This window comes from Scleropages formosus, chromosome 6 (genome assembly GCF_900964775.1).
Source record: "Scleropages formosus chromosome 6, fSclFor1.1, whole genome shotgun sequence".
Lineage (NCBI taxonomy): Eukaryota > Metazoa > Chordata > Actinopteri > Osteoglossiformes > Osteoglossidae > Scleropages > Scleropages formosus.
This window is the reverse complement of record NC_041811.1, coordinates 26,793,699-26,817,021: the sequence shown is the minus strand read 5'-3', so window position 1 is coordinate 26,817,021 and position 23,323 is coordinate 26,793,699. Positions and strand designations below refer to the sequence as shown.

The window sequence follows — 23,323 nt, the reverse complement described above, 5'->3', positions numbered from 1 at the left end:
AGTTTCACTTCAGAATTACTCTTTAAGATAAAAAGATGCCTATTTCCTATGTGCAAATTACTTAATTCTCTCCGTTGATTACCGACAGTGTTTGACCTGACTTTTTATATTGCGTTTTGTTTATACGTAGCCTATTTATATTGTGTTTATAGTCTCTTCATAGTGTCTTTATGGTGCTTCTGCTCTCTTTGACTCCGTGTTGCTCAGATCAATAAGAGTGTAAAATTAACGAAGAAATTGCATTGCGGTTCTGCACCGCTCTGGACATTAATCTGCATCTAAATACACTCTTGAGGTGACTCAGCTGACTCATAGTGGTGAGGAGAGCTTACGGTTGAGTCGCTTGCAGATGTAACGGCGCCGTGTATTGCATGGCTCGTCATTCCACTGGCCATTGCTCTCCCCCTGCGCCTGACCGCAGTCTTCATTGTCATCCCAGTTGTCCGGCTGCCCTGACTTCCAGTACCTAGGGCAGGAGCCAGCAGCACAAGCACAGTACTTTTGAGTTTCCCGCTGGCAGCATCCGTGACAGCAAAACCTTTCCGTGTTTTGCAGGTGACGCCCGTAGACGATTGCGGTTACAGCCTCTGGCCGTGCACCACTTACGAGAGATAGGGATAGTACACACTCCCGTCGCTCCATTCCCACACTCCCTCGGAGACAATGTCATTCAGGCCAATCCAGTAGATGTTGGACCCAAGTTGAGTCCGTAACCATGTCTGCAAGAGGAGGGCGAAGGAATGAAGGATGAAGGAACAGCCTGCAACCCTTAACAAAAATGTGTCGCGTTAAATACATGGTGCACCGAGTGACGCACGGTACATGCTTTCGAAGTGCACCTATGTAACAGTGGTGAGAAGGTGTTGGAGAACTTTGCACCTACAGAAGCCTCTATCTGTCTAGCAGTTCAGAGAGATCTAAGAAGTCTCAGGAAACATGACGGACAGTAGAACTGTAGCGTGTTACACTATCAGCTAGTCGGTTAAGAGCAGACATGCAGGTGTAGCTTCTTATTGTAAACATCCGAAATAGAAGCGAAGTTGAGGTGTTGGCGCTGCCTAAACCTGGGTTTCCTCTCACCCTCTCGTGAATGTCTAGGATGCTCATCAAGTTGCTCCCCTTCCCTTCGCAGTCTGCCTGGGCATCGCTCCACGTCTTGGTGTCGACAGAGAAGAAGTAACACCTTTCGTTGTAGGGCCTCCAGTCCTGGTCACACTGACCGAATGCTACGCAGGAGGACGACACAGGGATATGGCTTATAGTAGAGCCGGAGCCCTTTTTGAACAGCAGGTACAGTTTCGGTTAGACAAAATAAACAGTTCCCAATCCCGAACTGAGATGCTGGAGCTATAATTACTGTGAACGATGCAAGACGACAGAGCGTTGACAATATCTCGAACATGCAAAGTTTTTCTTTTGTGAATTCGTATTCTTTTTGACAGAGCATTTTACTAGTTAAGCTAAAAATGCCAAAATTAAAAGGTTTTTTGCCATACATATTACAATACTCAGTCTTAAACAAATGTACAATATGTGTCGTGACAAAAATCGCAACTGCATTTTAAAAACATCCATAAATTTAGACACAATGTACATTATCTTGCTTTCCAAATCTGGTGGCAGTTTATGCATCTAATTATCATTTAATAGCATTTCATACCGGACGTAGTCAAGTGGTACAGTAATACTTTGAAGCCGCAGTATTGAGACTATATAATGATTTATCTCAAGGACCAAGTGTCCCATGAGCCATCATATGATTGAAAACCTTTTTATGGGCATTAGGTTGAGATGATAAGGATAAGAAAAGGTTTCACCCACATTCTGACAATCACAAGAAGCCCTCTTGTCTAGTAAAGGACATACATACATACATACATACATAAACACACACACACTTCCAAGCAGGGTCGCGGTGGGCCAGGGCCTAGCCCAGCAACATGGGGTGCAGGGCTGGAGATACACACACACACACACACACACACACACACACACACACACACACACACACATACACACAGGACGGGACACCACTCCATCGCAGAACACCCCAAGCAGGACCCGAACCCCAGAGCTGCCACAGGGCAGGACCAGGCAAAACCTGCTGTGCCACCACAACCACCCCTTGCATGACATTCAGATTTCAAAAAATAATATGAAAAAAATAATACATTTCTAGTACACATCTGATCAACATTTTTCATGTGGCATTTGTGAGACTAAAAAAATCCATCCAATCCATTCAATTTCACTTTGTCCTGTCAGAGTCGCAGTGATCTGGAGCCTATCCCAGAAGACTAAAGAAAACATCAGCAATTAAGTTAGGTGATTTTTAGATTATTTTATATTTCCTAAAACTGAACACAATCCCGCAGTCAAATCAAGCACATTGGACCTCTTAGAAGAGAGAAAGACACTTAGGTAATAGGCTGTTAACTGTACCCAATGGTGAATTCAACAGATTTGGTTCCATTGGTAGATTGTAAACTATTTACTGCAAACAAATCATCTTAGAAAAAGTTGAAAAAGTTAATGACATCTTCTCAGGTTGCTGAACTTAAGGCCTACTTGCGTGAAACATTTGTTACAGCACAAAAAGCGGGCTCACCGCATCCTAAGAGGCTACAGAAGATGAGAAGCAGGAGCGCCATGCTCTCGCGTTTGGCCAACAGGGAAAGGTTTCCTTCCTTATGGGCACGGTGTGTACATGCTCCAAACGAAATGCTGCACCGCGCTCCTGTGACTCCCTGCGACCGATCCTCTCTCGCGCCCCAAACGCTACTGAGCAGCACAGTTCGATCCCCTGCCTGTTGAATGAGTCAAGGTTCAAAGACTGAGAGTGGTAAAAACATAAGCCAGTGAGACACTTAGCCAGATTCGCTGAGCCAAGGGCCCCTACCTGTAATATTCAAGCAATATCATGCATGAAGGTTCAAGGTCACTATTAGGTTCTCTCGCAGTTAAACGAAAGATGTGGTTTATAGTAGTTTAAACTAATGTTTAAGCTACACAGACCATCCCTTGACCCTTGGAGGTTTCATCAAATTGCACTTTCATGGATTACGCTAACTAGACATCTGTATGTTAACACTGGGGAAAAGCACATTTAAATCACTGTATTTCATAATGTCTTGACATCTTTGAAGGGAGGCCTTCCAAGAATGGAGTCACCTAAGAAAATTTTGACAATTTGCAGCTGAGATCAATAGTAATGCTGGATTTGGGCTTGACAGATAAGCAGTTAGCTGTGTTTTTTCATTATTGTTTTTAAAAATAAAGCCGAAGCTTTGTCTCTTAGATCATGTGACGGAAATGACAGCAGATCAAAGACTTCACCGGTTCCTGCTCACTGTTGGCATTTACAGTGATTAGACCTTCCAAAAACTGCAGAATTATGTTTATCATATACTGTCAGTTAGGCTTATGACCTGCCTGGAGAAGTCTTGGGTCCCTCTTGTCAACAACCGTCTACCCCCACACTTCCAGGTAAGGGCCTATTAGCTCCTCAGTGCAGTGGTGCAGGGGGTGAACCGAGCTTCATAGTGCTGGTTTTATCAATTCCCACTTTAGTTATAGTGTATCTCTCATTTCTAATTGTTCATTTACTCATTTTATCCTTTGTTATGATGCATCATGTCTGATGTTATAATGTCATGTTGAACCGCTATGTGTGAATTTTCATACAGGGCTAAGTAAAGTATTACCTTATCATATTGTGTTTTATATATCTCTATTTCCTTTTAAAGCATACACTTCCCAATTAATACATTTTATCTTAAAGTTGTGTGTCTCATCCTGGTTATATAGAATTTTGTCTGGCTTTGTGAAACCAAAAAAACTATTTTCTGTGAACAAAATGAGCCATTTCAGCAAAAAAGTATTAATGTTATGTGCTTATTCTCACATTGTTTTCATTTAATGTTATGCATACGAAAGCTTCACTTAATTTTCATAAGGTTGAGTGTTTTTCAGTATTATTTTTCAAAAGCATTAAACTGAACAGATCTAAAGAATGTAACAAAGAGCAAACTCAGGAAGAAAATGTACTGCTATCATTCAAAGTTCAAAAAGTGTTTCATATACTTTACAACTGCACATATTTTAAAACAGTAAATTTTATAACAAATACTCTACCATACATCGTTACTTTTTAACTTATTTTAGGGTAAGTTTTAAATGCCTTATATAACCCTTGACACAATAAAAGTAATACATTTGTTAGTAGTATAGGTGGAACCATATAACCAGTCAAACTGCAACAAAAAGAAACAAACTGAACTCAATATTTAGGCTTCATGTTAATCCTAACCTTGTGGTACCATTCAGCTACAGCTCATATTATAATAAACACAGGGACAGGCATATTATAGCAATGTTTCCCAATATAAATAACTTTATTTTTTACAATACAAACCATATGCATTACGAAATATTCCAAATACAAATACAATGTAGTTGAATATAAAAGAAAAAATGTGAAGCTGCTATGAAAGCAAGAAAAATATGAGCTCCATTCTTCCCCCCCCCCCATAAAAAGATGCAGTTCACAGTACATAAAAATGTTCAGGCAAAATGCCTTGAGTCACTTGAATGTGTCAGAAAGACAATATATCAGTATGATGATGTTCCCAGTAAGGATGGAGACACTTCAGTTCTATTGTCTTCACTGGTTTCAATTTTGAGTATCAGCCTTGAAGAGTAACTTTAATTCAGTAACACACAACACAACCTTCCCCAAAAAATTAGTTGCACTCACAGAAGACATACAGCTGCTGTGGTAAATGCAGTTTTCACCATCTTTATTGTAACATACCCTTTGCCTCAATCATAATTTTATCAGTTTGCTGAGAGAGATGCTCTGCTTCAGTACGAGATAGAAAGGATCAGTGGTAGTAGAGCTTGATGTGTTAGAGGGATAGTGCTGTGCCACATCTAATTTACTTTTTAAAGCAATGAATATATAATCACTTTACGAGGTATACATTACCACATGCATTACATTTTCAACAGCAACAAAAGAAGTTTGTACTAGACAGTTTTCTGGCAGTTCAGCTTAAATTGTATGAAATTCAAGGGTAACAAGGCTGCCCATAGAAATCTGTAACATCAAAAAAAGCATGTAACACACAGACTCCCAGTGCACTGCACAACTTCAAAAGGTTACAATGTCATTACAGGGACTATTTACAAAACACAACAGTGCATCTTGCTCTCTGATTTGGAAATGTGGTCAGAAGCACATAGATACAAAAATACATTTTAGATGTGTAATCTAAACAATATACCATCTTCAGTCAACTACATTTATTGTTAATCTATACACCACCAACACTAGTTAATTGATAGAATATTCCACTTTTACAGAAGTATTTATAGATAAGTTTATTTGGTTCACATGCATGGAGAGAGAAATAAGTAAAATGATTTCATAAAGCCACCTATAACTTTTCAAAAAAACATAAGTCAGACACCATCAAAACATTTAAAAATAGCAAGTTTACTCCCAGCATTTCTTCCATAAACAAAAATATACTCCAGTTCTAAGTAAATGGTGCACAATAATTAATTCCAATACAGAACATCAATTCACAGAAGAACAAGACATTTTTTTTTTTTTTTTTTAAAAAAAAAAAAAAAAAAAAAAAAAAACTCCACATAATGAAACCATGTTATTTTATTCTAGTGTGGCAGAAAAAGTTCATGCTTCAGTGAATCTAAAAGCAATTACAGGCAGCATACAGACCTCAAACACAAACAGATGAAGCAGTAAAGCAGACATCAGTCTTGTTTGTTATGGTCTCACCTGTTAATTATTCAATTAATTCCAGCAGCAAAAGACAAAAACATTGTAGTGCGTAGCCACTGCAGAAGTAAAGGTTGTGTGCAAGTCACATTATAGGCCCTTTAATTTGCTGAAACATTAAAATGATTGTTCACTCGCAAAAACCAGGTATAGTGTGTTAAAATATCAGTATTTTACATGGTCTATTGCTGTTCAAACAAAATTGCTACTTATGTATATCAAGGAAGATCACATTTAAATATCAAATTCATAAATGTCACAGGAACTTACTGAATGCGTAACATACAGAAATAAGGAAACCGAACTCAATTTCAAGATGGTTTCCCCCTCAAACTGACAAGTAGAAAAATTACTCATTGCACTGTTTAACATACAAATGCTCTGTCTGAAGTCTAACAATGCGATCTTCATAACTGGAGGCTGCAAAGTGGGAGAATCCTGAGAATTTTAAAAAGGTCACCATTCATACTCCTCTAACATGAATACCACAAGTAAACCAACACTGCAGCAGAGCACGATCTTACTTTGAGCTCAGTCAACTAGAACTGTTCCTCCATCACAAAAGTAATCATGTTAAAGTACACTGAGGCTTTGTGAATACATTAAGCTAACAGCTTCACAAAGATTTTAAATGGATTGTAAAGCACAACTTATAACCTGAATTCATTTATTCCACATAAAACCTAACTATTCATCGACCTCATTTCTAATGTCCGGAAGTTCTGTTGGCTTCCTGTTAAATTTTGTGTGTGTAGTTTGGGAAAGGGTCATCCGTGAGATCGTACATAGTTATACCAATAGACCGCATGTTCTTCCATCAGCTGGCCAGGTTGTCACATGCAATCCACTACATTGTTGGAGCCCTGGCCCACATCACGGATCTGGCTTATGTGGCTAGCGCAGACTGCCACTCCAGCACCCGCACGGCAGTGGGACACAGAGCCCACCAGTTCCCACCTGCACAGATATCGGGCAAAGACCACTTAATAATGCATGAAACAGCTATTTTTTTTCCTTTCTTTAATATTTTATGTGAATGTCTGTAAAACAGTGTCAGTAACTTCACTACTGAATCACAGCTGGGTAGAATGAACTAGCTAACTGTTAGTAAAATTACATAATTCAATACCATGGATGCGAACTGAGATCATTCCTGAAAACTGTTCACCTGTTCATTCGAGGGTCAAAGGCCTCCACCGTGTTAAGGTAGATGTTCCCATTGTGTCCACCAACTGCAAAAACACGGCCCATGATGGTGGCCACACCTACGCCTCCCCGAGGAGTGGTCAGCTCAGCCACATACTCCCAGCGGTGCAGCCGGGGGTCAAAGCGCTCCACAGAGCTCAGAGGGGAGTTGTCATCAAAACCACCTGCATAACAAAGATGGGGTTACATATGAAGGCACTGTAATCACCAAGGCACCTTACTACACCAGACTTAAAATAGGGGTCCCAGTTCCTTGTCTTGTTGGATCAGTACATTTGCACCAAAATAAAGAAATAATTTGACTAGCTGAATTATTTTGGCCTCTCACAGAAGTGAGCTTATTAATTGTCTGAAGAGAACTGGGAGCCAATCAAGACTAAGACTCGTTCCCAATAAAATGTAGCATAAAACTTATGCCTTTTTTTAACATACACTGAACACACTAAAAGCAGTCATTCACTGTCAATATTAGTAATGCAGAATGAAGTTTGTAACTTTAAGACTGAAATATATCAACCAAAAAACACCTAAAATTATGTAAAATCACTTTACTGCCATTTACGTGAGCTGTACTTTATCAAATATGTTAATTCATTAATGAAAAATACAACTTGCTTAGTCATACTGAAATTTATTCTGAATTACATAAGTGTCCTGCACTGTTTTAAGCATACATGTCTTCAGATTCAGTTAATCTTGAAAGCCTGAATTAGCTTGACTTCATAAGTCAGTTCAGACTTGCAGAGAACAAGCATCTAGTTTAATGCTGCAAATGCATTTTAATGAATGTAATAAAGTCACAAAAAATCCTGCTTACACTAGCTAATTGGTAACATATTTGCAAAACCTAAGCTTTTTCCTGGCATGTTTAACTACACAACATGGTTGTATGAGAATGCAGACATGTGACCTAGATATACTTCATATCAAAGAGCAAATGGCAGTGGTGAACTTGAGTAAACAACTGCTGTGCATCAACCTCAGCAAAATGAGTCTCACCCACAACGTAGAGGCAGCCGTTGAGCTCACTCACTCCATTCCCGGCCCGCCTCTGTCCCATCTCCTTCACCTCGGACCATTTATTTAAGTGGGGGTCAAACCGCTCCACGCTGGACAGTGAAGCCACACCGTCATTCCCCCCGACTGCATACACGTAGCTCTAACAAGACAGTTAAGACATGCATCAGTTTCCATTTCAAGAATCTCCCAACCTTCCTCACTAGGCAAACATTCCAAAATGTGAGATATAAATGAATTTCAAGTCATGTTTGACAGTGCTTGTACACAAATGTCAAATACACCATGTTCAAAAGTTAATTTAGACTGACATTTTTCCTTTAAAGTGGTTTATAATGTTTAGGTTTGTGCACTAAGCTATTTACCCATTTATACAGCTGGTCAATTCTTAATCGATTAAGCAAGAATGGGAGAGCACAGATAAGCTTACCAGAATAAGCTTTCCACACAGACAAATTTTGTTGGCATGCCTATATTTATAGAGCATATACCAAACTATTCAAGTATGCTTGTGTGTGCTGTCCCATTTTTGCCTAATCTTGTGTATACCGGCCAATTCTATGCACCCAAAATAACTTGTTTTCAATACCTAGTTGGGTGTGTATTCTGTTATTTACAGTTAATCCTACTTAAACAATTTGGAGGAAATACCTTGACCAAGTAGACTACAACAGCAACAGGGATGCAAACTGGGTTTTCAGTTGAGAGACAGCAGTTCTAACTAATACACCACCCAGCACTCTCTTATATATCATGGTATTTATAGCTTTTGGGTCTCGCACATCCTATACATACCTATCTAAACTAGAAGAATTAACATTGTTCTTGTGGATACATTTATGTACAATCATTAAGGCCTAAATATACAAGTATACAGCAATAAGTGTGACAAAGTTGTCTTAATATATATAGCCTGAGAACACTCCTAAGTGGATTACTATTTTTGGCGAAATCGTACAAAACAAAACAATTTTAAATGCATTTTGCTTAATTATGACAATTATGCTTAAAATTCACAGTAAGTGCACCACAATATACATTTACGTAGACTTCTTTAGTCGAGACGATATGGTGAAATAATGCATTAGATAACCCTCTACTATAAGCCAAGGAAGAATAGTCTGATTCTTGAAACCTCAGTGAATTCCCTCAACATGTCAGAGAACATACCCCTAAAGCCACAGAGCCCACCCCTCCACGGGGCATGTTCATAGGGGCCACTGCACTCCAGTGGTCCGATTCAATGTCATAGCGCTCAACGTCATTAAAACATGAGTTGTCATCCAGACCACCAATGGCATAGATTGGGCCTCCGAGGGCAGCAAGAGCAATTCCTCTCCTATAGAAATAGGAGGCAAGAAAGTATTTTTTTTTAAAAAAATGTCCAACTACAGGCCACTTTATCAGAAAATTAAGAATTATGATACACTAACTGGAGCATGTCAGTTCCTTTACTTAATCATTCTTCACGTTCCACTCCCTTGCCTTTTAGTATTCATGGAGGCTTTCATCATCCACTTGTTTGTGAGTGGGTCAAACACTTCCATGTTACCCAGGTGCTCACTTCCATCATGTCCTCCGACAGCATACACCTTTCCTGGAGAAAGATCATCAAAACCTAGTGTTATCACAGAGACCAGGGATCAGCAGTTCAATTACACAATTATGAGTCATATAGAGCATATTTTATTTAGATTTTGTTTTGTCTGCCTAAGGAAACAATGAGTAGGATTTGACTTGAGCAAACCACTTGAACCTAGATTACTAACCAAAGCATGTCTTCCTTACTACTAATGGCAAAGTGAAAATGTAAAAACATAGAACAGTGTTATGGGTATGATTTTAAAATGTTATATACAAGAGTGTAAAACATGTTTGATCATTCTAAGCTATTTCTTCAGCAGTTTAAGTAAATAGTGTCAAAGGTTCATGATCTCCAGCTCCACTCAGGTATGACAGCACAGATGCATTCCCTGCCATATAAAACTAAGAACTTAATTTGGTCAGAGAACAAGGGCATCACCTTCAGTTCAAGCTAAGCAATTGCTTGATCTCGTTCTACGAAAATAGTAACTATAAGCCATATTTAAGTATAGGAGATATGAAAGTAGTATCTCATTTTTCAAAAGACGATGGTGATTAAAGTCATTCTCTGCAATTCATCACCAATAAACGTTACAGGAGAGATAGAGGCATCCACCGATTTACAAATTTTCTTTATCATAAATTTTGGCATAATGGCTCTAGGCCCCATAAAATTTATCCAAAGTGTGTCCCAAAACAAATGTGAAAATTGCACATTGTGCAAATACAGCAGAAGTGCAGTACTGTACTGTAGTTGATCTAGTGTACCCTCAGCTTCTTTTTCGGTTTCCTGTGCTTGCTTTGTACAGTTACAATACAAGTGACTGCCAAGCCTCTTCCCCCAGCATAACTTATCAACTGTTCTCTTCACTTGGTGAGAACAGTAACATTTCATTATAGTAAATTACCTTCTTTCTTACATTGTTGTCTGGACTTATTTTAACAAATTTCAATATTAATGTCCATTGCCATTTACTGGATGTAAGAAAAACTATTTGTTTCTAAAATTTACTACCTAAAAACATACCATTAATGACTTCTAAAGTCTTTGATAACCATGAAATGTTATACATCATGGGTTTGTAGTTACAGTATTTAGGTGCTTTACAATGTTTTAGTGATATATAGGAAAATTGGTTTTTGGATGGGCTGAGAAAACATTTTTTCCAATTAATACAATGGAAAATAGGGGTATAACATCTTTTCCTGTGTATCTTGAATGTATGCAAGGTTCTGAAATTTCACTACCCATACCCTTTTCAGAAATGGATTAATGTAGTAAATTAAGTTGTATTGCTGTATCCATGTAGGGACAAGTGGTTTCAGACTGTGTGTGTCTATCCATGTAGATACAGGAACAGAAAAGTGTGTGCTGCGATTAGTTTGTGCTTTGCCATTTTATAATGGATGGACAGCTGTATGGAACCTTATTTATTAGAGCTTTAAGGGGTTTTTTTTTTTTTTTTTTTTTTTGACAGAACATGAATAAATGGAGTGATGCCAGTTTTATGTGGCTTTTATAGATAGCACTACGTAAAGTTATTCCCTGATCAATCTCACCCTTACCTCCGACAGAAATAACACCAACATGGCGGCGCCGGCTGTTCATCTCAGGCCCAAAGAACCAACTATTCTTGCTAATGGAGTAGCACTCAATGCTGCGGAAGGGGTCCCCGGACCCACCTCGCCCACCCACGCAGAACAGCACCCCTGAGGAAGATTGGGTCATTACGCAGCAGTCACAGTGACAGGACAACCTTTAGCCGTTTCTGTATGTGTCGGCTGACAAATGAGCAGTTTTTCCACTGAATTTGGGTCACATAAAATGACAGCAAAGGGTGCTCCATTTATTATATAACAGCTATTTTAAAAGGTACGATCATCAGTAAATAGCGGTAACTTGTACCCAAGTGTCATGTGCATTGCATCAAAAAAATGCATAAGGTCAAGCTGTTAACAGATACACTTTATATGCATAACAACAACATTTATAGCTTCAATTCCTACAACAAACTGATAAACATTCAAGCTGTTCTGGAGTAAAGGCAAAGCCAAAACATCCTTACAGGTCTACAACTGAATGAGGAGGAGCCTAAGCTAACATTCAATATTTACGTCATTTTGAAAGAGAATATTCATTGCACAGCACTATGTCTCACCTGCTGTGTGTTTCCTGGGTGTAGTACGGATAGAGTATTCAAAATCGGGGACCATCTTGTTGCTCAGGTGTAGATGGTAATTGCGAGCTTCATCCAGCAGGTCGCGACATTTCAGGTTGGCCCTGATCATCTCCTCTTTGGCAACTGTGCCTGTCAGAAAATCCACGGGGAGCAAAGGGAGACGCACCTGCAAATCAGGTACAAAATAAAATCCCAAAGTAGGGATTGAAACAGCCCATGAAGACAAGACACATAACCACTTCAAGATATAAAATTTAAGGAATATTGTACCATAAGCTTACAAAACACTACAGTAACATCTTAATGAAAAATGCATCGTAATTTCAAATAAAAAACACACCAGTATAGACCATAAATATAAGCAATATGTGAGAAAACACATGAATTAAACAGGATGTGTGAGGGCTGTCTGGGCATGAGACACCAGAGGCTATGTCAGTTAACCTGTGGTGGATTATTCAAGGCCAGTACCCCATTTTTGCATTTTTTTCCACCAAAAAAAAACAAATGGGGAGGAGCAGCAGGTACCATAGTGGTTAGAGAGGCCACCGTCCACTCAGAAGGACCCAGGTTTGCAACCCACCTTCAGCTGCAGTACATACCTTAAATTCCTCTGGTAAAATGTACCCACTTATATAAACCATTCTAAGTACCTTAACACTGCCAGTAACTTTTGAGAAAAGCATTAGCTAAATTCAAAGGTTGCTCATATAATGCTGACACCAAGTTAAACTACTTTGTAGTACTACTTTGGTTTGAGGTATAACAGATGTTAAATTGGGACGAGGTTAGGAAATCAGCCATTTTAGTGTTAAAGGAGGGGAGGTTAATTCATCAGACATCTGCTCTTCCACCTTCTGATCCCAGCAGGCCTTGGCATAACCTTTGGTAACTTTTTTTGTGATGACCTGTTTGCACACTGTTTGCACTGTCTGACCTTCTGAATGTCACCTGCTGATGAGACAGCAAGCAGCCAGACTTGACCTCTCCAGAAAATTCTTACACAATATTAACACTTTAACCTAATTGTGAAATGTTAGCATACCCTCTGATGACTCCCACAGGTTTTTTTTTTTTTTAAATAAATCATGTACATTACCACCCCCACCTCCTAACCTCCAAGCTGTTGGAAACAGGAATCTTAAATACACAGGAATACTTCACCTTCACTTTTTAGCTGAGTCACAAAACTTTGTAAGCAACAACTGTCATTTGCTTTTGTCATTTAAAAATCCATAACCTTATGTGGCAATGTACAAGAGCCACTCACCAACTTAAATCAATGCAAACTAAGATTTAAAACTATTCAAGTAATCAAGAGCGACAATAACATAATAGGAATATCTACGAATAGTGGGTTAAGTCGGACAGCCTTACCGTCATCTCTTCCAAGAAAACCGAAAAATAGGTCTTCACTGCACGTTAGGGACAAGAAAGGCCAATCATATGTCTTATTAGGAAAAAAAACACTTTCCCTTTGTCATTGTGGTTTTAATTGTGTCATTCTTGCTGATGGGCAAACCAAATTATAAAAATTCTTATTCAAAATTTACACAATATGAAAATTGTAATTGACAGGCATGGGGAGAGGAGAGAAAAAAAAAAAAAAAAAAAAAAACCACCACTCTGTCACTTAGTGCAAGGAAGCAGACCTGTTTTAAATGCCATAGTGAATCAGAACAGCAGATTTCCATAAACTGTCACATTCATCCTGCCATCACTACTGGCTATTCAGACTGATGCATGAGATTAAAACAATGAGATTAAAAGATGACAAAGGCAATGAAAATGACAGCATATTTTAAACAGATGTGTTGTGAAAGAATGGTCTATTGCCAAAGCCAAAAGACCCTGCTAATAACAGATCTACAGTTGGTAGTGTAGCCAAAGGTTACAGATTCAAATCCCATCTCCAGCTGTAGTATCTTTGAGCAAGACACTTACCCTAAACTGCACCAGTAAAATTACCCAGCTGTATAAATGGGTAAATAGGTGTAGCTGTTCGAGAAAAGCTTCAGCTAAATGAATAAATGTACTTTTCTAAATAAATAGGAATAAGCATCTTAAAAATTATCTACCTCCAAAAGGAAAACAAAAATTTTCAACATCAATTCCAGTGTAAGTATATGTTCAATTTTACATGAAAACAAATCAGGGCAACTCCTTTGGTCAAAGCTACCATCCCTGCATTCTATAACAAGGGGGGGGAGATCTATTTTAGCATTAGAACTTCTCACTAAAACCACTAATGCAGATTTCATTTAGAAACTGACTCAGTTCTGTCCATACATTTCCATCAAGTCCATCTTGCAAGATAGTTAACAGTATGCTTTTTTTATACATTTCTTAATTCATTAACTTTCTTCTTCAGCTTAATAGTGATCCTGGTGAAAATATCAACCACATGTAGACCCCAAGGGCTATAGTATTATGAATTTACCATAAGAACTAAAGTGAACTCTTTACTATCAATGAATACAGTAGAAACTAACTCACTGGAAACTTTATACAAGAAATCTTGTCAGCAAATATCCTTTTAATGATTGATCAATCATCACTTTATAAGAAATATTTCTGTAGTTAGACTATAAGGAAAATATTACAGAAAAAGCTGACCAAATTTTCAAGATGAACATAAAAGCTGAGCCAGTTAAAGAGAGTGTTGAATGAGGTGACTCACTGTGGGAAGGAGTGTTCACAGATGGTTGTTCACTCAAGATATTTGGAAGTGTATACATGAATAATTTTAAGGTTCACTTTTGTCTGGAATTTTCCTGTACATTTTACTGTTCCCCCTGGAAAAATGTACTGCACTTCGAAAAACTGTAGTGCTCTGCAGATGTTTCAGTCACAGAGAATTCATGACCAAAATAACTCACCTGGGACAAGATCTGGTCCAGCCAGACATTATGATGCTGGGGGTTGGCCTTCAGCCACTTGACAGCAGCATTGTATACCTGGGCCTCAGAATGAATATTGAGATCACTGGAGGAAAGCAGGGTACACAGGTGCTGTGGTGACACGCAGGGGAAGTCCTCACACTCTACAACCTCGCGGAAGTGCTCACAAGCATAGCGGTCTGCCATGCCCATCAGATCCACTCGGTTGTGACTCTCGGCAAAGGTGCGCACTGCCAAGCAGTTGGAGGGTTGGAAGTGAGCCTTCATGTACTCGCAGCAGGCTCTCGCCACCAACTCCACCTGCAAGATGCAAGCTGCGTACAGAAGTGGCTGCACGTTGTCCACCGTCAGAGTCAAGCGTGACGAGTATGCAAAATCCACCAGGTCTTGGATGGCGTCGCCGTCAAAATCACGGATTTCAATCAGCTCCTGCTTGGCCTCTGCCATCTTCGAGAGGAACATGGCCCGGAAGTAGGGGATCACGCAAGCTAGCACAAGCTTGTGGCATGGTATCAGTCTGCTGCCTACCTGGAAAGAGAAAAAAGCTCAAATGAATTTTTCTGGTGTTTCAGGCAACACATGCCCTATGCCATTCTGTGGACACTTCTGGCTAGACAGACTCCCAATTTTTTTTTTTTTAAATATACAAAGGCATTAGCATTGCCCAATGCATCTTTAATTCAGTCAAAACCAGAGTGGATGGACACAACTAATACAGAGGATGTGACTGTATTTTAACACTACACCTATGGCTTTGTTTTGAATTTGAACTTGAATTTTACTTTGTGGCAAAACTCTAAACTTTCCTTAGAATACCTCAGATATTTTAAGGATATAAAGATAGAAGAATATCAGCAAAGAGTTTATTATTCTTTTCAGAAACATATTTGGTAAAACCCATACAGCATTCAACAGAACACCACTTCATGAAATTCACAAAAGTGAGATCAATTACACATGTACTTTTGAGAGGAAAATAAGTAAACAAAAGAAACACAGAGGATGAGCTGACAACTAACATGCCATCCTACCTTCAGTGTAACATCACACAGCTCCCCAGCTGCATAGAACTGGCAAAGTGAGTTGTGGAACTCCTTCCAGGCCTCATTGGCCTCAAAGACAAAGGAACCATCAGCCTCGCAGTCGCTCTCTGATGGTCTTGGCTGCCGTCTCTCCCTGGGTTTGTGCTGCTTGGCATGCTCTGGCACCACGTCCCCTGGCGCCATCCCAGCACACAGCAATTACAACCTGCATGGAGGAAGGGGGTTGTTGACTGGATAAAAACTCATCTGAGCTGAAGGAATCTGTAGCATCATAAACCTCCAAACACCAGAATTTAAAAATAAGAACGAGGACATTAAAATGGTTTAAAATATCGAGGTAAAGTGGAACATTTTACTATGACGCACAGATGCATACTTACTTACACTGCATCTATTTTTGATATGTTCTATATATTATTTAAATCATTAAAAGGGCTTTATCAAATCATTTAGTCTTCTAGGACTGGCTAGAAAGAAAAAAAACTGTGCAACATACCTCAACAAAATTAAGTATTTTTACTGAACTTTCAGTGCTCCTTTAAAACAAACAGAGCTGGACCTCCGGCTACACTCCACTGAGATTTTCTACTTGGGTTCACTGACCCAGAGGAACAAATCTTAGCAATAAGAACCACCATTACACACTCAGATCTAAGATCATTTTCTTCCTTGGTACTGCTTTTTTTTTTTAATCTCCTAATGAACTCTAGTAGAGCACCCAAGTTATTATTCCCTACAGCACGGTTTGCATCATAAACCTATTTCATAGTCAGCTTTGAAATGAAGTGGCAATTTTCTTTTTTTTGTGTAACATTGAACAGGGTGGCATCTGTTTATATCCACCTCAGACAAACTAAGGAAGGAGAAAAATACTAAAAACCAATTCACTCTTCTTTGGTTAAAATGACATTGGGTATATCGATTTTACACTTATCTGGGCTCCTGGAATTTCTACCACTCGCCCCAGTACAAGGGCTGTAACACCGGGTGCCTGGACTTGTTCTACTGTCCATTCTGTGCACTTAGGGAGCACCATCTCTGACCATATGTAGCGAATGAGCAGCATGCTCATATCAGTCCCTGGTCCCAGCAGATGAACACAGACAACTGTGCATACAAGGTGACAATGCTGGGTACAGACATCACCAGTCACATTTACAAGAAAAGGTGCATTGTCTTCTCATGTGCACATCATTATTTCCAGTGTTGACAAGTATTGAATATGGCAAAAGGAAGCTGTGAGGATAACTATAATGTACTACACAAAGTGCTGTAGAACCCGTTTCCCTATTTACTTTGTTAACACATTACACTGTAGCCAAAGTCCTCTCTCCTAGCACTGACAATATCATGGTTCTCTTTGTTCCCCTTCCCACTCTATTATTCCATTTAAATTATAACTACAGACATGTTTCTTAGAGAGCCAAAAATAAGCTGCTGAGAAGAAGTTTTGTACTGTTTCCACGATACTGAACACTCTTGAATTTTGTACTCTACTGGCAGAATATCAATAACATAACTAGCTTAGTCATCAAAAAACTAAATTGACTGCAGCATCAACTGGTTTGAGAAAGCAGACCTTCTTTGTAAACATAATAATGTTGGGTCATTGTGAATGAACTTTCATGATTGTAAGCTTTTTGCATAAGAATAATTAATGGCTTCTTTAGGGTCCTGAGCCCTGACTCAAAAATAGATTTTCAGGAACCAATTAGGTTCACATACAGGAAGAAGGGTACACTGAACAATTAATTTTTTTAAGTCGATTTTTGTATCCTACAGTGCCAGTACTACTCAAGCAGCTGGGTTAGCCTATTTCATAAATGTCTTGTGTGTTTATGTCACAAGAAATCTAATTGTGTAGTTACCTGCCATGCTGTTGCCTGCTCCAAGATTTCACTTGTAAGTCGGTGCTGTAGTTTTAAAATAACTACTACACTGGAATCATGTTTTTCCAAACAGCCAATTCAGGACTGGCTTATGTGAAACCATGAGAGTCAGACCATTACATTTTAAGACTGAAGACTTTAAGCTGTGAGAATAACAAAGATGACTACAATTTCAAGCATCCATAACTGGAAAGGTTTCATCACCAGTTAATTTAAACAAGAAAGTCTACTGCACTACTGAAGTTTGACTTAAAAGTATTTTAACCCTAGAATAACTGAAGTATTTCTCAAGCTCTGTAAGCAGATTAAGACACCAAGCTGTGGGCTTCATCACGATAGTCTGACCTGTACCAACACAGTCTTTATGCCGTTACATTTATTAATTTAGCTGACACTTTTCTCCAAAACATTTCACAATGTTAAGATATCTACACCCATCTACCCAGTTGAGCAATTTTTTTAACTAGAGGCTAGAGCAATTTAGGGTAAGTACCTTGCTCAAGGGTGCTACAGCTAGAGGTGGGATTTGAACCTGTTACCTTTGGATCCAAACAAAGGCAACAGCTCTAACCACCACACTACCAGCTGGGCCACCAACCCACTCTCTTCATCATGGTCTGTCCACCAGTGTTCTTTCTCTCCGACACACCCAGTGTGATCCTGTAACGTCTGGATCACAACACCCTTCCCCATGTTGGTACAGATACTTTGGATTTTGCTAGAATTCATTCCTATAAGTACATTCCCAGCTTCCTTTCTTCTCACTTAATTCTGACATTTCAGATATAATTTGTGCAGTCATATGGTGGTCAGTATGATACAATACAAACTTTCAAACCCACACTACCCATCTGGATCAAATTTTTTTAAAAACGCCAAGGCTATTAGTTGCCCAAACACATGTGCAAAAAGCAAACAACTCTGAAGCGAACATAAAACCGATGCTATACCAGCCTTTCTTTCTAGAGAACGTTTGTCACATAGCTTCAACGACAGTTTCCGTGAAACTAGTAAGTCTGCACAACAACCCACTATTTTAGCCACGTCAAGTAAACACATCATCATAGCAGAGGGCACTCCAAGATGAATGACAATATTCAATAACAATCATGTCATGACAATGACATGTCACAGTACTGGTTAAACTCAACTGATTCTGGACACTTCTCACACTTGGCGCTGTCAGAGTTCACCTAACCTGTGCTGTGCTGTGTGTTTCACAAGACAAAGCGATTTCCCTACAAACTGACTTCACAACTACTACCCTCTCTTGTTCTGGCACCATCAATTCACCTCGATTTTGCGGGTTTTTTTTTTTTTTTACCACTTCTCGCCGTTTCCCCTCGAGCAGCCCGCCGCGCGCCGGCTCGCACTCCCTGAGGTAAGGCTTAAGCGGCCACTCAATCAATCCAGTCACAGTGTGGAACGAAGTCAGGATAAACCTTTTCAGGCTTTTGCTTTTCAAACGAAGGAATTAAAATCATTTCAACCTGCCAGTGTTTTTTTTCTTTTTATTTATCTAACCTAAAAATAAACCAATGAACGGGCAGCTTGCCGGCTAACGTACCGAAAATAACTAAGACTAAGTGAGTCCTGAGTGACTGCCACCACTGCACTGCTAGCTAACTCGCAGCACTGGCTCTTCTGCTGTGTGACGCCGCCGCCGGGACTCCTCGTGAAACTTCACCGAACGCAGCAGTCCCACATACAAATGGAGACAAGCCCAAACCCGAACAATTCTCACCTCGCCAATAAAGAGCGAAGACAATAAATACGTGTGAAATAAAGAAGCGCACTAAATTACCTCATGTTTCCGAGGGCTCTAGTGACGCCAGCTCTTCACACCGAAGCCAAGCGGGTGCACAAATAAACCGAACGCGTCACGGCGCTGGGATCACGTAATTGGTGGAAGAAAGGAACTATGGGAAACCGAGTTTTACACGTAGAAATAAGACGTGGTGTGCATCGAATTCGAGGACATGTTGAAAACCGTTGAAAAGGTTAAATTATTCTTTAAAGGTGTCATTTTGTAAAATTTAATTTAAGTAAAATTGAACATGCATTAGTATGAGTAGTAATCAGTGACACACAGCAAATGAAAGTTTAACATCATCCCAAACAAAAACACTTAATTTTAAAAATGCTGGCAGCGTGTTAATATTCGAAGTTTCGGCACGGTCAACGTACCCCTTACTGTGCGCTTGTGTACGCTCGACGTGCGCATAGGGCTGAACATGGAGCGCACAAAAGCGTTCGTTTTGCAGTGATGGAAATTTTGCAGTGTCAGCTACTGGGTAACCGCCTGCTCCTGTCAGGCCAATGTGTACAGTACACTGTTCTTACGGTATTTGTCCTGCTGCTGATGTTGTTTTTGCCGATTCCGTGGCGTGTATATTCTTACAGTTGATTTTAGGGCACAAAATATTTGACTTTTGGCTAAAAAAATCTTTCACAAAAACGGTTCGCTGTGCATTCAGCCTCTTAGAAATGAGAGAGAACAGCAGGAGAAAAGTACCATGCATCCATCCAATTTCAATAAACCGTTTGTCCCGAGGCGGGTCGCCGTGGTCCGGAGCCTATCCCGGAACCATTGGGCCAGACAAGACTACACCCTGGATTCTGGACAAGATGCCGGTCCATCGTAGGAGGAGTCAACCAACCAACCGACCGTCTACAACCGCTTGTCCCGAGTGGGGTCGCGGCGAGCCGGAGCCTAACCCGGCAACACAGGGCAAGGCCGAAGGGGTAAAGGGGACACCCTGGACGGGACGCCGGTCGCAGTCCGCCACACAGCGGACACCGCGCCCCCTGCAATTGAAATAGACAAGATAGGATCCCAGTCCGTCGCAAGGCACCCCAAGCGGGACTCGAACCCCCAGCCCTGCCAGAGAGCAGGCACAGGCTTAGGCCCGCAGCGCCGCAGCGCCACCTCACCCCCTGTAATTAAAACACCCTTTAAAATATCTCATGGCTTAAAAGTGGTTTTGACCTTACTAAATTAATATTAACATATTCATAACTTGTTTCGAAAATTATACAATCTGCTATTTACATTGCGATGCAGATTTTGTGCCTGAGATGCAAACAGTGTTGTGATTGGTTAGTGTGTTAGTGCGAGGAGGCAGTAGGAAGGGTTACGGGGGGGTGTCTTCTTGCTGCAAGTTTATGTGTGAATGTTTTGACAAACGTGTTTTAAAATATAAATGCCCTCCATCCAGTCCCAGAAACCGACGTACGCACTGTCGAACTTACACTACTATTACCACGGTAGACCAAGAAAGAGATTACATTATTTTATATTATAAAAGGATATGATTATTTGGAACAGCCTAACCTTTAAGGTGAGCACACTTCAATTTACGAAAAAAGTAAAGGCAGACAAATTATGAACCATAGAGCAACCTGCCAAATACAATGCAACTGAATCGTGAGAAAAAATCTGATAAAAATACCACAACCTGTTTCCACTGTTAAAAAAAACCCCATACAAGCTATTTCACTTCTTCTTTCTAGAAAATTGTGATATGTGGTGCTTTGGCTACAGGGAGTAAAGAAGTAATAATAGGGTATGAACAATCAACAAAACAGCTGAGAACCTGAGAAAAAAAGTGTAACATAAGAAAAGAATAAAAAAATAGAGCCTGGCTGAGGCTGAGAGGTTTAAATGTTGATTTGTCGATTCAGATTTTGGGTAACATTTTGTTTGATTATCCTGTAGCAATGGCCACTTTTGTTAAAAAGCAGTAAATATAGGTTGTATAAAAAAAATGTCACTGCTTACGTTGAAAAGCCATATCCTGTGAAATTATTTATAAATTCCTGCATTTGCCCCCTTACAGTTTCTAAAGCACATCTCACAATTGATCATGTCGTGAGGACCAAGCTTTCTCATGAGACCAGGTATTGTTCAGTCCTTACTAGTCGCTCTTCTACACATCTCAAGCCACGTCTTCTTTCGCTTCTTGATTTCATTTCTCCTCCACCTACCTCTGTCACCTGGCACCGTTTACAGTTGTCTCCTTTTCCTTTACCGCGTCTCTCCTCCTCTCTTTTACCCTTGACTGCTTTGCCGGTGCTCTGTGGACTGTGCAACCAGTGTCTTTTTCTTTTGCCTTTCCTCTACTTTTGACTCCCACTGCCCTGTAGTTGCTCAGCTGGCCTACACCTCTCTTCGAATACTCTGGCTAAATTTTACAGATACGACCACATGCAATTTTAAGTATGTGGAAGATGAAAAGAACATTCTCATTAAAGAATACTGCTCTCTTTTATTCTTTCTCTTGCCTTTTCAGCAAAGAAATCTTTTTTTTTTTTTCCCCTATTCACCACCGTCTTTTGTTCACCTTCAGTTCTCCAGCAGATTTGCCACCCCATCATCATCTCTTGTGACTGACATCTTTGAGTCGACGTTCAATAGAAGCCCATTTCTGCACCAACATCAGGCATGAGTTATTTTAAATAATCATCTAATAGCTGTACCAAAAGACCAAAACTGTTTTCTTAGATAATTCTTTTATTCTATTCCAGAATGAAACAATGACTATTTTGGTCTTGTATTTGAGCAGTCGAAGAGTGTGGTTAACAATGGTGAGGTCACGTTAAATCTTTCCAAAGAGAAGTAGGTAACACAGTGAAATAGACATTACAGCATCTTCTTGCTTACCTGGAAGACCAGAGAGTCTCTCTATGTTTGTGACCAAATTGAACACTTAGCCAAACACCTCCAAGAAGAGAAAGATGTCTTAGTGTGGTGTTTCAAATTTTTAATGCCCTGTTTCTGCCTAGAAGTCTTTCAAGCTCCAATAGCTGGGGTGGACAAGTGTCGTTTCAGATTTATGGTACATCTGAAATGAGAAGAGACACTGCTGGGTCTTCAAATAGTCAGTTATCCTGGTTCACCTTTAGTGGACATTAGTGTGTCAACATTGTAAGCAATTAGGGTTCACACAGTCCAATGGATTACGAAACACTAATAGTTACAGGAAATCCAACCAAAAAAGAAAAAAAAAAACCATTAATGTAGCACAAGTTGTTTTTGGGCAAAATTCTAGGAACAAACTTCACTGACAATGTCAGTTCAGTGAGTACATGGGGTGAAATCTGGAGTACAAAGTACAATGAAGCTGTAACACTAGATTTGTGCAAATTAAACCAGTTTATGGTTTCTCTTGTGCATCACAGACTTACTGAATTAAGTGACTGTTCTGAAAGTGACCAGCATAAATTGAATGGATTTGATTAAAATATTTCAGTCATACAAGGGCTATGTGTACAGTGCTGCTTGAAAGTATGTGAACCCCATAGGAATCTTCATTATTCTTGTATAAAATAGTGTATAAACCTACATCTTAAACATACACACACATTGTCTGAACCGCTTGTTCCATTTGGGGTCGCAGGGAGCCAGAGCCTAACCCGGCAACACAGGGCATAAGGCTGGGGGGGGGAGGGGACACACCCAGGATAGGAGACCAGTCTGTCGCATGGCACCCCCAGCGGGACTCGAACCCCAAACCCACCGGAGAAAAGGACCCGGTCCAACCCACCATGCCCCCTAAAGCTTAAACATATAAATGAATAAATGATTATGGATTTACACACCTGATCCTACTTACCTACTTGGTTCAACCAATGCAACTTGGGGTTCCCTTATTTTAGCACCTGCACTACTTCCGCTTTTCTGTAATACATATGATTCCTC

General features: G+C 39.8%; 2 protein-coding genes across 5 annotated transcripts; both read right to left on the bottom strand.

Moving 5' to 3' along the window:
* Window positions 1–309: 309 nt before the first annotated feature.
* Window positions 310–2,651, bottom strand: LOC114910747 (perlucin-like protein). Its single transcript, XM_029253087.1, has 4 exons — window positions 2,609–2,651; window positions 1,081–1,226; window positions 607–719; window positions 310–466 (listed from the first exon to the last, which is right to left on the bottom strand). The coding sequence occupies exons 1-4, from the start codon at window positions 2,649–2,651 to the stop codon at window positions 310–312; spliced, it is 459 nt and encodes a 152-aa protein (XP_029108920.1).
* A 2,996-nt stretch (window positions 2,652–5,647) lies between these two features.
* On the bottom strand, window positions 5,648–22,555 carry klhl8 (kelch-like family member 8). 4 transcript variants are annotated; one of them, XM_018755093.2, is made up of 10 exons: window positions 22,286–22,549; window positions 15,722–15,938; window positions 14,670–15,218; window positions 11,770–11,956; window positions 11,177–11,320; window positions 9,512–9,623; window positions 9,197–9,365; window positions 8,009–8,168; window positions 6,972–7,173; window positions 5,648–6,760 (listed from the first exon to the last, which is right to left on the bottom strand). In XM_018755093.2, exons 2-10 carry the CDS (start codon window positions 15,914–15,916, stop codon window positions 6,637–6,639), a joined length of 1,842 nt encoding a protein of 613 aa, XP_018610609.1. In that variant the 5' UTR covers window positions 15,917–15,938; window positions 22,286–22,549; the 3' UTR covers window positions 5,648–6,636. The 4 variants fall into 4 exon arrangements, with proteins under 4 accessions (XP_018610609.1, XP_018610624.1, XP_018610616.1 ...); XM_018755108.2 differs by lacking the exon at window positions 22,286–22,549 and adding an exon at window positions 21,610–21,821; XM_018755100.2 differs by lacking the exon at window positions 22,286–22,549 and adding an exon at window positions 19,427–19,479.
* Window positions 22,556–23,323: the final 768 nt, after the last annotated feature.

Bases quoted from the DNA above. Each gene is read 5' to 3' on its own strand.
- LOC114910747 (XM_029253087.1), bottom strand. From the start codon at position 2,651: ATGGCGCTCCTGCTTCTCATCTTCTGTAGCCTCTTAGGATGCG. The intron at 720-1,080 runs GTGAGAGGAAAC...CTCCTCTTGCAG, and splicing joins TCCTAGACATTCACGAGAGG to ACATGGTTACGGACTCAACT. The intron at 467-606 runs GTAAGTGGTGCA...CTCCTGCCCTAG, and splicing joins GTGTACTATCCCTATCTCTC to GTACTGGAAGTCAGGGCAGC.
- klhl8 (XM_018755093.2), bottom strand. From the start codon at position 15,916: ATGGCGCCAGGGGACGTGGTGCCAGAGCATGCCAAGCAGCACAAACCC. The intron at 15,219-15,721 runs GTAGGATGGCAT...TTCTCTTTCCAG, and splicing joins TGTGTGATGTTACACTGAAG to GTAGGCAGCAGACTGATACC. The intron at 8,169-9,196 runs GTATGTTCTCTG...CTGTCTTGTTAG, and splicing joins TGGGCTCTGTGGCTTTAGGG to AGCTACGTGTATGCAGTCGG.